This window comes from Manis pentadactyla, chromosome 8 (genome assembly GCF_030020395.1).
Source record: "Manis pentadactyla isolate mManPen7 chromosome 8, mManPen7.hap1, whole genome shotgun sequence".
NCBI classification, from domain to species: Eukaryota; Metazoa; Chordata; class Mammalia; order Pholidota; family Manidae; genus Manis; species Manis pentadactyla.
The window spans coordinates 90,582,778-90,596,488 of NC_080026.1; the positions used below are offsets into that span (position 1 = coordinate 90,582,778).

Genomic DNA, 13,711 nt, shown 5'->3' on the forward strand with positions numbered 1-13,711 from the left:
GGCTATTCAGAATCAATCCCCAAAATCCATGACACGCAAGTAGTTTTTAATTTTGGTAAGACACAAGTTTGATCCTCAGGTTACAAGGCTGGCATGTGATTGTTACGTGGTTTGGGAAACGCCCCTGCATCTACGTCTCAGTTTGGTTTCTCATTCTCCACTCCAGTAGCTTGGATGAAGCGATAATGAAGAGACAAGAGAAAAGGCTGTGAAAAGCCGACCAGCTAGCTCCACGATACAGGAAAAGCTGTATGCTAGGGAATTAACTCTCTGTATTGCAGAAGTTTGCCAGTATATTTATATAATGTTGTAATTCAGGGGCAGTTGTTCCGTAAGTAAAAAAATCCTTTTATTCACTGCAAGTACCATAATCTGACATTTAGATATGTTTTCTACTTTTTCCCGTGGTTTCCTACTTACTCTGTTTTATGGGATAATTTTCCCCAAACGCTTTGCAAAACAAAGCTTTCAGGTTGGTGTGGCAGAGAAAGCACTGATCCCGGATTCAGGAGATGAGTTCTCCAGTCCTGACTGTGCCACTACTGATAGTGCGACTTCAGGAAAGTAAACCCCATTCTAGGAGTTTAGTTTCCTGTATGTCAAATGGGGGGCTGTGGCAAGGAGCTAAAATGAACCAAGGACCAACTTCATGACTAAAACCTAAGACTCGAGGGGCAATTGTCCGGTCCCGGCCTTCACTTCAAGCCGTCCTCGCCCACTCCAGACCCCACGAAGCCCCTTCCCACCAACGCCTGGCTGCGGGCCTCTCGGTAAGCCGTTAGGCGATAATATGCCTCGCCCCGTGCTGGGCGGGGCGGGGCCGGTAGCTTTGGTCGCGAGCGGGAGGCGATGCTTCCCTCGGGCCCGGCCCGCCACCGCGCGCGGGAGCCCCTTTCCGCCACCGTTGAGGGGTTAACTAGCCCCACCAGCGCAAGTTCGGGAGCACCGAAGCGCCTCTGCCTCGCGGCGGGGAAGGGTGCGGAGAGGGGGAGGGGCAGGGAAACGAAAAAAAAACCCCGGATCCTTTTATGATGAGCAGTTCGCGCGTCCTTTGGAGGGATTGGCCAGGGATTTTACTCTAAAGCCAGTCACTGTAGACCAACGGCGGCTCAGTCGAGACCTCATTCTCATTGGCTGAGAGACTGCGTCATAAGGGTAGAGTTTAAACTCAGAGTATCCAGGATTATTCCTCCCGCCCTGCGGTTCTTGTCCCGGAAGTGACGCAAGGCTGTGGCCGGGCGGCCTCCGAATGCCCGCTTCCTCTCTTGCTGTGGTTCCCTGTTGTAGGTGGTTGTGAGCACCGTGCACAGAGGGAGGCAGCCGTGGCGAATGATGCCTGGGAAACTCCTCTGGGGGGACATTATGGAGCTGGAGGCACCCTTGGAGGAGACCGAGAGCCAGAAGGAGGAGAGGCAAAAGGTGCGCAGAGGATGGGCCGCGCCTCCCGTAGGGCTGCGCCGGCTTTGGCGGGGAGGGAGCTGCCCCTGATGGCTTGTCGAAGCCGGGCCAGGACATCCGAGGGCCTCTCCTCGGCAACCCTCGTCTCTCTCAGGCTGCTCCGGGACCATTCCTACCTCCACAACCCCAACCTGGAGAAAGGAGGCAGTGGGCTTTGGACAGGCCTCCCGTGGTCCCTGAGCCCTTCCTGTGGGCGCAACGAGCGGGCAGGCTGAAGCGCCCATCGCCGCGGAATCTGTACTTTCTCCTCTTTAAGATGCTTGTCTTTTGGTTCTTGCTGGCCGTCTTAGAAGATGATTTAAAGAAATGTTTGTTTTGAATATGTGTTATTTCTCCATCAACCTGGCCTGTGTTGTGAGTCTTGGGGAAAGCGATCTTAGGTTTACAAACCTCGATAACTAGTCTTCAGAGGCTTAAAGAACAATATCACAGCCCACGTTGCAGGATCTGGCAGTAATGGGGATAGTATGAGTTGTATTATGAACGACTTTTACTGTTAGTATTTTCATTCAGTCCGCAAGTATTTCATGAGCCTTACTTGTCCTAGGCTCTTTGTTGGGCACCAAGGACTTTAAAAGTCCCTGCCTTGAGTTGTACAAGCTTCCCACCAGACCCCTAAAAAAAAAAAAAGACTTGGAGAAAAGAAAAGAGAGCTGAAGAAGGGTAAAGAAACGGTATTTGAAGGCTGACATTTGACAAAAGAATGAAAACATTCTGTTTAGGACCAGACAGCAGAACCTACCCTTCTAATCTATTACCAAGGTGAACAGGCCATTCCAGCCAAGCAGTTACTTTTTTCATTGTGGTAAAATATACACAACATAAAAATTATTTTAACTATTTTTACTATTTTAAAGTGTACAGTTTTGTAGCACTAAGTACATTCACATTGTTTTTCAGCCATCTCCACCATCTCAAATCTGTTTTGTCCTCACCCACTGTAACTGTGCCTGTTAAACACCAGCTTTGCATTAACCCCTTTCCTCAGTCCCTGGCAGCCACTATTTTACTTCTGTCTGTGAATTTCACTACTTTAGATACCTCACATAAATGAAATCACCAAGCAGTTATTTTAATTTTGTCTCCTCCTTAAGTGCTTGTCTCTCCTTTTGCATTGAAATCTATCCATCTGTCAAGGTTTAGTTTGTTCTAACCACTCCCTTGTACATGTACAGTATCTCATTCCCCTTTGAAGTTTTGTGCTATCTTTATGCCTCTGTTGACATTTATTATGTACTTCTTTGTAAAATAAGGTCATTTTTCCTGTATCTTTCCCAAATATTCCCAAAGATTTTTTAGGGAAATGCCCATATATTTATTTGTCCATCCTACATTTCATATTCTTGTAAATTGGTGGCTTTCATGTTATAGATTCTTCAGCGATACTTGTTGATTTTCCTTTAACTATGAAAGATGACTAAAGATATGTAAACAGCTTGGAGCAGTAGAAAAGTGATCTGGCATTGAGGTGAAGATGACTTTGGTTTTGGGTATATTTGAGATTTGGAGCTGGACCTTAGGGTCTCAGAAGTGGAGTACAGCTGAAGAAGGAAGCCTGGAAGTGTTTGTTGAAGCTGTGAAAATGGTATGAGATTTTACATAGAGAACAGACTTGGGAGCATCCCAGGAGGAGGAGGGAGAGGATCTAGTGAAGAGGGTAGAGGTCAGAAGGATGAGGGAATATAAAGTGTCATGGGAGCCAAGAAAGTGGAGAGTGTCAAGCACTGTGGATCTGATGAGGAGCAATCAATGTATTTCATCACCTTGGGATATTGCTGGGCTTGGACCTAGAGGTCTATACATTACCACGCTTCATCTCCCTGAAGTACAGGGCCCAGGAGTAATTCAAACCCCAAGGCTGGCTGTATAAATAACCTTGTTTTTCTATAGAATATACTGCTTTGGAACGATATAGGCTAATTCAGTTAACTAAAGATCAAATGATACAATTAATTTATGTTATTGTAAAACTCTACTGTTTATAGAGCATTTTCACGCATGTGTTTCAATTTTCACAGCAACTGTTTTATGGACGAGAAAACTATATGTGAAACTACTCTGTAAAAATTATGGAAATTATGGTGAATATTTTGGTGGTAGTAGTTTTAACTATCTATCTGAACATTTGACCAAGTAATTCTGAAGTGCTTAAATTTCTAAATCATTTCTATCTGCAAATATTATAGTTCTGGCCACCAGTTTAGTGTTTTATAACTAAAGTTGCAGACTAGTCTTTTTTTTAATTCTATTAACTGAATTTTTAAAGCTTTAAAATTTCCAGGATTATGAATATGCTTGTCCTTCCATGGGATATAACAATTGTTTTTCATGCATTCATTTTGTTTAGTTTGCTTTTTCTTTAAGTGTTAAATATTAAAAGTTCAGAGATGAAGCATGTTGTGAAAAGAACATGGGCTTTCAAGTCAGACAGGGCTTGATGTCTACTACTTCTGCTCACAGGAAATTCTGCATGTGGGTCTTTGGCAAATTACTTCTAAGAACTTCTGTTTCCTCTGTAAAATTGCAAAGGTAATACAGGTTCGCTATCCCTTATCCAAAATCCTAGATGTGTTTTGGAATGCAGAATTCGGGGGATTCTCAGAAAGGTAACACCCCAGTAGGGTTTGGGACTCCAATTTATAATCAAACATCTTAATGTTAAACATGGATATTCAAACTAAATGAAATAACTGATTATAAATAGCTTCACATTAGTTCAAATCAAATTTCGCCATAAAATGAGTTCAGATCAGGTAAGGTTTTGCCTCCAAATAAGTTACAAAAAAACTTTAGGTTTTCAGAGCTTTATGGATATTGGAATTTCGAATAAGGGATTATGGACCTGTACTTCCTTTATAGGGTTGTTAATGAAGATTTAAACAAGCCGAAAACATTACACGATGCTGGGTAGGTACTCAATAAATATTTTTCTTTCTCTTGGAGATTCTTGAAATTTGTTTTTTAATTTATAAATTTTGGGTTCTCATACTTTTTCTGAAAAGGAGCTGTTTTAATTTTGCTTGAATCTTATGATGGGATTAGAGCAGGTTTAGAGCCCCAGTCTTGAGAATGCAAGAAAGGAAGCGGGAGGTGAAGTTTAGGTTCGGCGTTAATAACCAGTCTGGATTTCTACCAGGTAACCTTTCAAGGTAACAGCAGTTGGAGTGAGCTTTGCTGGCTGGGGAATCATGCTTAACTTCTCTAGAACCTTAACAGGAGAGCTTGTGATCCTCTTGTCACTGCTGCTTTGTTTTTTCACAGAGTGATAGAATGAAGTCAAGGTACCATTATGACTCAGATGAGAAATCAGGAATAAGAGAAAATGGTGTTGCAGATGACCTGGAAGCTCCCAAGCCCAAAAAAACTAAAATGAAAGAGAAGCTAAATGGAGACACTGAAGAAGAGTGTACTAGACTTTCAGATGAATTTTCTAAATCTCGTAAGTCAAGAAGAAAAGACCTGTCAAATGGAGATATTGATAAATATAAAGAAAAATCAAAGCGACTGTCATCCTTAGGTAGTTCTACTCATAAATCAAGTGATAATAAACCAGAGGAGGTATGGATACTTTTTGTTTTGCATTTTGACATTATCCCTGAAATACAGGCTAATTTGAATTTTTTTAGACTAATAAGAATTGACTGTAATATTTCCTGCTTAATGTCCAATACTGTCAGTTGGAACAGAGAGTCTGTACTGCTGAAGCCTGACCCTTTTTTTCCTTTGTCCCTTGTCTGTTTCATTGCATTGCCTTTTTCTTGGGGTGGAGGTGGGATGGGCAAATTTAAACCTTCCCTGGACATTTGGATTACCAAAGAGATTTTCCAGCTTGCTTACTGATGGTCACCTACTTGCATTTCTTATGGTTATTTCAATCTGCCAGTACTCATGAATTGACTTCCTGAAACGGGTACATAAGGCCTCTTGACTTTGTATATTCTGCCTTCTGCTTTTTCTGGTTCTGTACAATAGTACCTTTAAATGATCTTTAGGTCTTATTGTAACTCAGTCTTAAAGCTGTTTGCATTTTTAAAGCGGATATAACACATAAAAATGATCTGTAATCAGTTCTGCTGGGTATTAATTTTTTGGAAGAGGTAGAAAACATGCTTAGTATAGAATCTACATTCTTGGACCCGTTGCTTTTGCTAGTACCTATCAGAGTAGCTACTTTCTTGCACAGAATTTGTTTAATTTGTTCTTGTGATTTTCCTCTAGCAGAGTTCATAGTTTATCTAGGTATTATGAATTGTCAGAAAATCACTCAGGTCCTCTGAAAGAAATAACTTTGATATTCCTTATAATTCTTGGTAGCTAAAACTTCTTTATATTTTTAAAATTTGACACATTGGCTGATGACTTAAATACATTTGAGCTTAGTTTAATGTATAATCTTTGGGAGCGTTGGGAAAAGATTTTGAATATGGGTGTGGTTTATTTTTGGTGAATTTACTTTTTGTGAGGAAGCACATATGTTAGAGAGTTGATATAAATAAAGCCCTGTAAATCTGTATTGCTAATAGCAGAATGTACAGGTTGCTCTTGCTCTGTTGGGATTTGCTCTGGTACTATGCTCTGCATTATAATAGGTTTAACTGTGTATTATGTTTTTTAGATTATGTTAGTGTTCAGAAATTCTGTTTCTAGGAATCTATCTTGCTAAGGAGATAATTATGAGGTCTGCAGAGACATATGAATAAGTACTCTTACCATAGTGACATTTCTGATAATGAAACATTTGTACATCCTAAATGTCTGATAGTAGGCAATTGGCTTAATAAAATATGCTTATATCCATGCAGTAGACTACATCTATCCCAGAGGTCCTAGAAGAATGTTAGAAAGGTATTCAGTGAATCTTATTAAATGAAAAAAGCAGATTACAAAACAGTACATAGAGTTTTATTTTTATTTTTAAAAATTGATATGTGCGTAGTGTGAATACTGGAGAGGTTTGTTTCAAATGTGGCTTTAGCTGACTGGATTATAGATAATTTTTTGAATTTCTGTTTATATGTGGTTTCTAAAACTTCTACCGTGAAAATGTGTTACTTCTACAATAAAATTATTTTCTCTTAATCTTAAAAAGATAACAGCATTGAGGTTTGCTTAAATGGCTTACAACTTGAATTTGATACTATGTCTTATCTGGCTCTCTGTTTGAAAATAGCTATTGTGTGTGGTTCTGGAACTACTTTTTTTTAAAACATCAATAATAAAGTTAAAACATCAATAATAAACATTAATAATAAAGTGAATTTTTTTTAAAACCAGACAATTGTTTTTGTTCTATATATACATTGACTATTATATAATGTTTTCAATAGACATTAAATGATAATGTCATGCTAACCTGTATATGTTAAAGAAATTTTCAACTTGGAACCTTTTTTGTATTAGTGACCTAAGAAATGCTTTTTAGAGTCACAGAACAACTTTTTAACTTTTATCTGGGGAAGTAATTTACTTTTCTCATTGTGTAATTTCTTTTAGGGCTGGTTAAGGCTTGTATTAATCCTTGTAATTAATATTGTCTCTATCTGTGAATTATTTAAATTATTAGCTCTTTTGTAACATCTTAGATGGAAATATATTTTGATTTATGTAGTAGATGTATTTCTGAAGGTAGGTTTATGTGTGAATTGACCATTTTTAAGTGTATTTTGGGAAGTGTATTAAGCAAGCTTGCTATCTAAAGGGATACTTTTGAAATTAAAAGAATTTCCCATGAATTTATTGTGTAAGTTAATCTATACAATTTATGCAAGTACTAAAGTTGATCTGTTAGCTAACTAAAATGATACTAAATACTAAAAATGAATAAAATGTAAGTGAATTAAAGATTCTAAATACCTTGTTGAATATGAACTATACTAGTTAGAATTTTGATTTCATTTTGACAGACTGTAACTTGTGAACAGAAAGAAGGAGACTTCTCCAATTTCCCTATTTCTGAAGAGACTATAAAGCTTCTGAAAGGTACTATGAATTTTAATAGATATGCATTTGAAAATCTACAATTAGATTTTATAAAACTCTTTGCCTTTTCTGACCAAAAAGAGAATATAGAAAACATAGAAAAATAGCTCTTCTTTAATTGAAGTTATTTCTACATCATCTTTTTTGGTATTCCGACTTGTTTTTAACTTTAAAGAATTATAGGTGTCTATCAAAAGTCAAGATTATTTTTAAAGAACAATTCCTCTTTGGAGTAGAAATAACTGTAAATGTCATTAAATGGTGTGTCTTGAGGCAGATGAGGAATCAGGATGGTCGTTTTCAAATTAATCTATTTTTTCCTAATGCTAGTTTTAAATATATTTCAATGAAATCTCATTTTACAGGTCGAGGGGTAACATATCTCTTTCCTATTCAAGTTAAGACTTTTGGTCCTGTTTATGAAGGAAAAGATTTAATTGCTCAAGCACGGACAGGAACAGGAAAGACATTCTCTTTTGCCATCCCCTTGATTGAAAGACTCCAAAGAAATCAAGAGACTATTAGAAAAAGCCGCTCACCAAAGGTAAGCATTATAGGGGGTAAAAGGATTAAATGTTACTCTAACAGAAAGAGAAAGAAAGGTTATCTTAAGTTCATGTACCCCTGAGATAGAAAAGTTAGCCCTGTGGCGTAAAGTAAAAAATTGGGGTCCTAAAGCAAAAATTCGTTGATTTTCAACATAAATCTCAAGTAAAGCTAAAGTGAAATACTTGTTCCATATGAAGTAATGTGTATGGATCTATAGACATCTTATATAAACTGTATATTATGAAGACATAATATATAATTTTAGGAGTATTTACAGTTGGTGTATCTATCAACCTTTTTCTTCTATTTTTTCAGTCTTGACTTGCTTTTAAGCAATGAATTTGCTAAAGAGGTATTCATTTATTTGGTCATTCAGTAAATATTATCACTTATTTCACTGGTTGACTTTTATTTTTATTTTTTTAATCAAAATATCATTGATGTATAATCTTGTATTGCTTTCAAGTATATAACACAGTGGTTCACCAGTTACCCATATTATTAAATTCTCACCCCACCAGTGCAGTTACTATCTGTCAGCATAGGAAGATGTTACAGAACCATTGGCTGTATTCTCCATGCTGTACTACCATCCCTGTGACCAACTTATGATTGAAAATTTTTGTGTGCCGTTATCCCCCTCACCCTGTCCACCCACCCAACCCAACCCCTTTCTCATGGTAATCGCCAGTTACTTCTCAGTGTCTATGAGTCTACTGTTATGTTGTTCGTTTTGTTTTGTTTTGTTTTTATATTCCACAAATAATTGAAATCGTATGGTATTTGTCTTTCTCTGCCTGGCTTATTTGACTTAGCATAATGACCTCTAGATCCATCCATGTTGTTGCAAATAGCAGCATTACTTTTTTATGCTGAATAATATCCCATGTTGTATCTGTACCACATCTTCTTTATCCATTCATCTATTGATGGACACTTAAGTTGCTTCTGTAACTTAGCTGTTGTAAATAATGTGATGATAAACATAGGGGTGTGTATGTCTTTTTGAATCGGGGATTTTATTTTCTTCAGGTAAATTCCTAGAAGTGGAATTATTTACTGGGTTGTGTGGTATTCCTATTTTTAGTTTTTTGAGGAACCTCCATCCTGTTTTCCATAGTGGCTGCGGTTAAAAGTCCCACCAACAGTGTACCAGGGTTCCCATTTCTCCACATCTTCACCGACACTTGTTTCTTGTCTTTTGGATAGTGGCCATTCTAACTTGTATGATTTAGTGACATCTCATGCTTTTGTTTGGCATTCCCCTGGTGATTAGCAGCCTGGAGCATCTTTTCATGTGCCTGTTAGCCATTTGCATTCTTCTTTGGAGAAATGTCTGTTCAGGTCCTCTGACCATTTTTTTTTTTTTTTTTGAGAGGGCATCTCTCATATTTATTGATCAAATGGTTGTTAACAACAATAAAATTCTGTATAGGGGACTCAATGCACAATCATTAATCAACCCCAAGCCTAATTCTCAACAGTCTCCAATCTTCTGAAGCAAAACAAACAAGTTCTTACATGGTGAACAAATTCTTACACAGTAAATAAGTTCTTACATGGTTTTTTAAAAAATTATTATTATTATTATTATTTTTGAGAGGGAATCTCTCATATTTATTGATCAGATGGTTGTTAACAACAATAAAATTCTGTATAGGGGACTCAATGCTCAATGCACAATCATTAATCCACCTCAAGCCTAATTCTCGTCATTTTCCAATCTTCTGAAGCATAACGAACAAGTTCTTACATGGAGAACAAATTCTTACATAGTGAATAAGTTCTTACGTGGTGAACAGTACAAGGGCAGTCATCACAGAAACTTTTGGTTTTGATCATGCATTATGAACTATAAACAATCAGGTCAAATGTGAATATTCGTTTGATTTTTATACTTGATTTATATGTGAATCCCACATTTCTCCCTTATTATTATTATTATTATTATTTTTAATAAAATGCTGAAGTGGTAGGTAAATGCAAGATATAGAAAACATAGTTTAATGCTGTAAGAGTCTGCCCATTTTTTTTTTGTATCATTAATCTACAATTACATGAGGAACATTATGTTTACTAGACTCCCCCCTTCACCAAGTCCCCCCACCCACAAACCCCATTACAGGCACTGTCCATCAGCATAGTAAGATGCTGTAGAAACACTACTTGTCTTCTCTGTGTTGCACAGCCCTCCCCGTGCCTCCCCCCACATTATACATGCTAATCTTAATGGCCCCTTTCTTTTTTCCCCCCCATTATCCCTCCCTTCCCACCCATCCTCCCCAGTCCCTTTCCCTTTGGTAACTGTTAGTCCATTCTTGGGTTCTGTGAATCTGCTGCTGTTTTGTTCCTTCAGTTTTTTCTTTGTTCTTATACTCCACATATGAGTGAAATCTTTTGGTACTCGTCTTTCTCTGCCTGGCTTATTTCACTGAGCATAATACCCTCTAGCTCCATCCATGTTGTTGCAAATGGTGGGATTTGTTTTCTTCTTATGGCTGAATAATATTCCATTGTGTATATGTACCACATCTTCTTTATCCATTCATCTACTGATGGACACTTAGGTTGCTTCCATTTCTTGGCTGTTATAAATAGTGCTGCAATAAACAGGGGTGCATCTATCTTTTTCAAACTGGGCTGCTGTATTCTTAGGGTAAATTCCTAGAAGTGGAATTCCTGGGTCAAATGGTATTTCTATTTTGAGCTTTTTGAGGAACCTAAATTCTGCTTCTCACAATGGTTGAACTAATTTACATTCCCACTAGCAGTGTAGGAGGGTTCCCCTTTCTCCAGTACCTCGCTAACATTTCTTGTTGTTTGTCTTTTGGATGGTGGCCATCCTAAGTGGTGTGAGGTGATATCTCATTGTGGTTTTAATTTGCATTTCTCTGATGACTAGCCATGTGGAGCATCTTTTCATGTGTCTTTTGGCCATCTGAATTTCTTCTTTGGAGAAGTGTCTGCTCAGCTCCCCTGTCCATTTTTTAATTGAATTGTTTGCTTTTTGTTTGTTGAGGTGCATGAGCTCTTTATATATTTTGGATGTCAACCGATATTGGATCTGTCATTTATGAATATATTCTCTCATACTGTAGGATGCGATTTTGTTCTATTGATGGTGTCATTTGCTGTACAGAAGCTTTTCAGCTTGATATAGTCCCACTTGCTGATTTTTGCTATTGTTTCCCTTGCCTGGGGAGATATGTTCATGAAGAAGTTGCTCATGTTTATGTCCAAGAGATTTTTGCTTATGTTTTTTCTGAAGAGTTTTATGGTTTCATGACTTACATTCAGGTCTTTGATCCATTTTGAATTTACTTTTGTGTATGGGGTTAGACAGTGATCCAGTTTCATTCTCTTACATGTAGCTGTCCAGTTTTGCCAACACCAACTGTTGATGAGGCTGTCACTTCCCCATTGTATGTCCATGGCTCCTTTATCGTGTATTAATTGGCTGTATATGTTTGGGTTAATGTCTGGAGTCTCTATTGTGTTCCATTGGTCTGTGGCTCGGTTCTTGTGCCAGTACCAAACTGTCTTGATTACTGTGGCTTTGTAGTAGAGCTTGAAGTTGGGGAGTGAGATCCCCCCCTCTTTATTCTTCCTTCTCAGGATTGCTTTGGCTATTCGGGGTCTTTTGTCATTCCATATGAATTTTTGAACTATTTGTTCCAGTTCATTGAAGAATGCTGTTGTTGTTTTGATAGGGATTGCATTGAATCTGTAGATTGCTTTGGGCAGGATGGCCATTTTGACAATATTAATTCTTCCTAGCCAAGAGCATGGGATGAGTTTCCATTTGTTAGTGTCCTCTTTAATTTCTCTTAAGAGTGTCTTGTAGTTTTCAGGGTATAGGTCTTTCACTTCCTTAGTTAGGCTTATTCCTAGGTATTTTATTCTTTTTGATGCAATTGTGAATGGAATTGTTTTCCTGATTTCTCTTTCTGTTAGTTCATTGTTAGTATATAGGAAAGCAACAGATTTCTGTGTATTAATTCTGTATCCTGCAACTTTGCTGAATTCTGATATTAGTTCTAGTAGTTTTGGAGTGGAGTCTTTAGGGTTTTTATGTACAATATCATGTCATCTGCAAATAGTGACAGTTTGACTTCTTTACCAGTCTGGATGCCTTGTATTTATTTGCTTTGTCTTATTGCCGTGGCTAGGACCTCCAGTACTATGATGAATAACAGTGGAGAGAGTGGGCATCCCTGTCTTGTTGCCGATCTTAGAGGAAAAGCTTTCAGCTTCTCGCTGTTAAGTATGATGTTGGCTGTGGGTTTATCATATATGGCCTTTATTATGTTGAGGTACTTGCCCTGTATACCCATTTTGTTGAGAGTTTTTATCATGAATGTATGTTGAATTTTGTCAAATGCTTTTTCAGCATCTGTGGAGATCATCGTGTGGTTTTTGTCCTTCTTTGTTTATGTGGTGGATGATGTTGATGGATTTTCTAATGTTGTACCATCCTTGCATCCCTGAGATGAATCCCAGTTGGTCATGGTGTATGATCCTCTTGATGTATTTTTGAATTCGGTGTGCTAATATTTTGTTGAGTATTTTTGCATCTACGTTCATCAGGGATATTGGTCTGTAATTTTCTTTTTTGGTGGGGTGTTTGCCTGTTTTTTGGTATTAGGGTGATGCTGGCTTCATAGAATGCGTTTGGGAGTATTCTCTGCGCTTCTGTTTTTTGGAAAACTTTAAGGAGAATGGGTATTACGTCTTCTCTACATGTCTGATAAAATTCAGCGGTGAATCCATCTGACCCAGAGGTTTTGTTCTTGGGTAGTTTTTTGATTACTGCTTCAATTTCTTTGCTGTTAATTGGTTTGTTTAGATTTTCTGTTTCTTCCTTGGTCATTCTTGGAAGGTTGTATTTTTCTAGGAAGTCGATTTCTTCTAGGTTTTGCAGCTTGTTAGCATATAGGTTTTCATAGTATTCTCTAATAGTGCTTTGTATTTCTGTGGGGTCCGTCATGATTTTTCCTTTCTCTTTTCTGAGTCTGTTGATGTGTGTTGATTCTCTTTTTCTCTTAGTAAGTCTGTCTAGGGGCTTATCTATTTTATTTTCTCAAAGAACCAGCTCTTGGTTTCATTGATTTTTTTTCTATTATTTTATTGTTCTCAATTTTATTTATTTCTTCTCTGATCTTTAGTATGTCCCTCTTTCTGCTAACTTTAGGCCTCATTTGTGTTCTTCCTTCTTTAAATATGCCTGGATTGCTATATACTTTCCTCTTAAGACTGCTTTTGCTGTGTCCCAGGTAAGTTGGGGCTTTGTGTTGTTGTTGTCATTTGTTTGCATATATTGCTTAATCTCTATTTTAATTTGGTCATTGATCCATTGATTATTTAGGAGCATGTTGTTAAGCCTCCATGTGTTTGTGAGCCTTTTTGCTTTCTTTGTACAATTTATTTCTAATTTTATCCTTTTGTAGTCTGAGAAGTTGGTTGGTAGAATTACAATCTTTTTGAATTTACTGAGGCTCTTTTTGTGGCCTAGTATGTGGTCTATTCTGGAAAATGTTCCATGTGCACTTGAGAGGAATGTGTATCCTGCTGCTTTTGGTTGTAGAATTCCTTTGTGTCCTTACTTATTTTCTGTCTGGTGGATCTGTCCTTTGGAGTGAATGGTGTGTTGAAGTCTGCTACAATGAATGCATTGCATTCTATTTCCTCCTTTAATTCTGTTAGTATTTGTTTCACATATGTTGGT

The 13,711-nt window shown here is 37.7% G+C and overlaps 1 protein-coding gene across 2 annotated transcripts in view; it reads left to right on the forward strand.

Moving 5' to 3' along the window:
* Nucleotides 1-1,202: 1,202 nt before the first annotated feature.
* The window catches only part of DDX50 (DExD-box helicase 50), a 41,344-nt gene continuing 28,835 nt past the window's right edge, over nt 1,203-13,711 (forward strand). For both annotated transcript variants that reach the window (XM_036923989.2, XM_036923990.2), the window contains exons 1-4: nt 1,203-1,419; nt 4,720-5,016; nt 7,362-7,437; nt 7,803-7,981. In XM_036923989.2, coding sequence (XP_036779884.2) covers nt 1,330-1,419; nt 4,720-5,016; nt 7,362-7,437; nt 7,803-7,981 — 642 coding nt within the window. In that variant the 5' untranslated portion in view covers nt 1,203-1,329. The remainder of the gene's footprint in view (nt 1,420-4,719; nt 5,017-7,361; nt 7,438-7,802; nt 7,982-13,711) is intronic.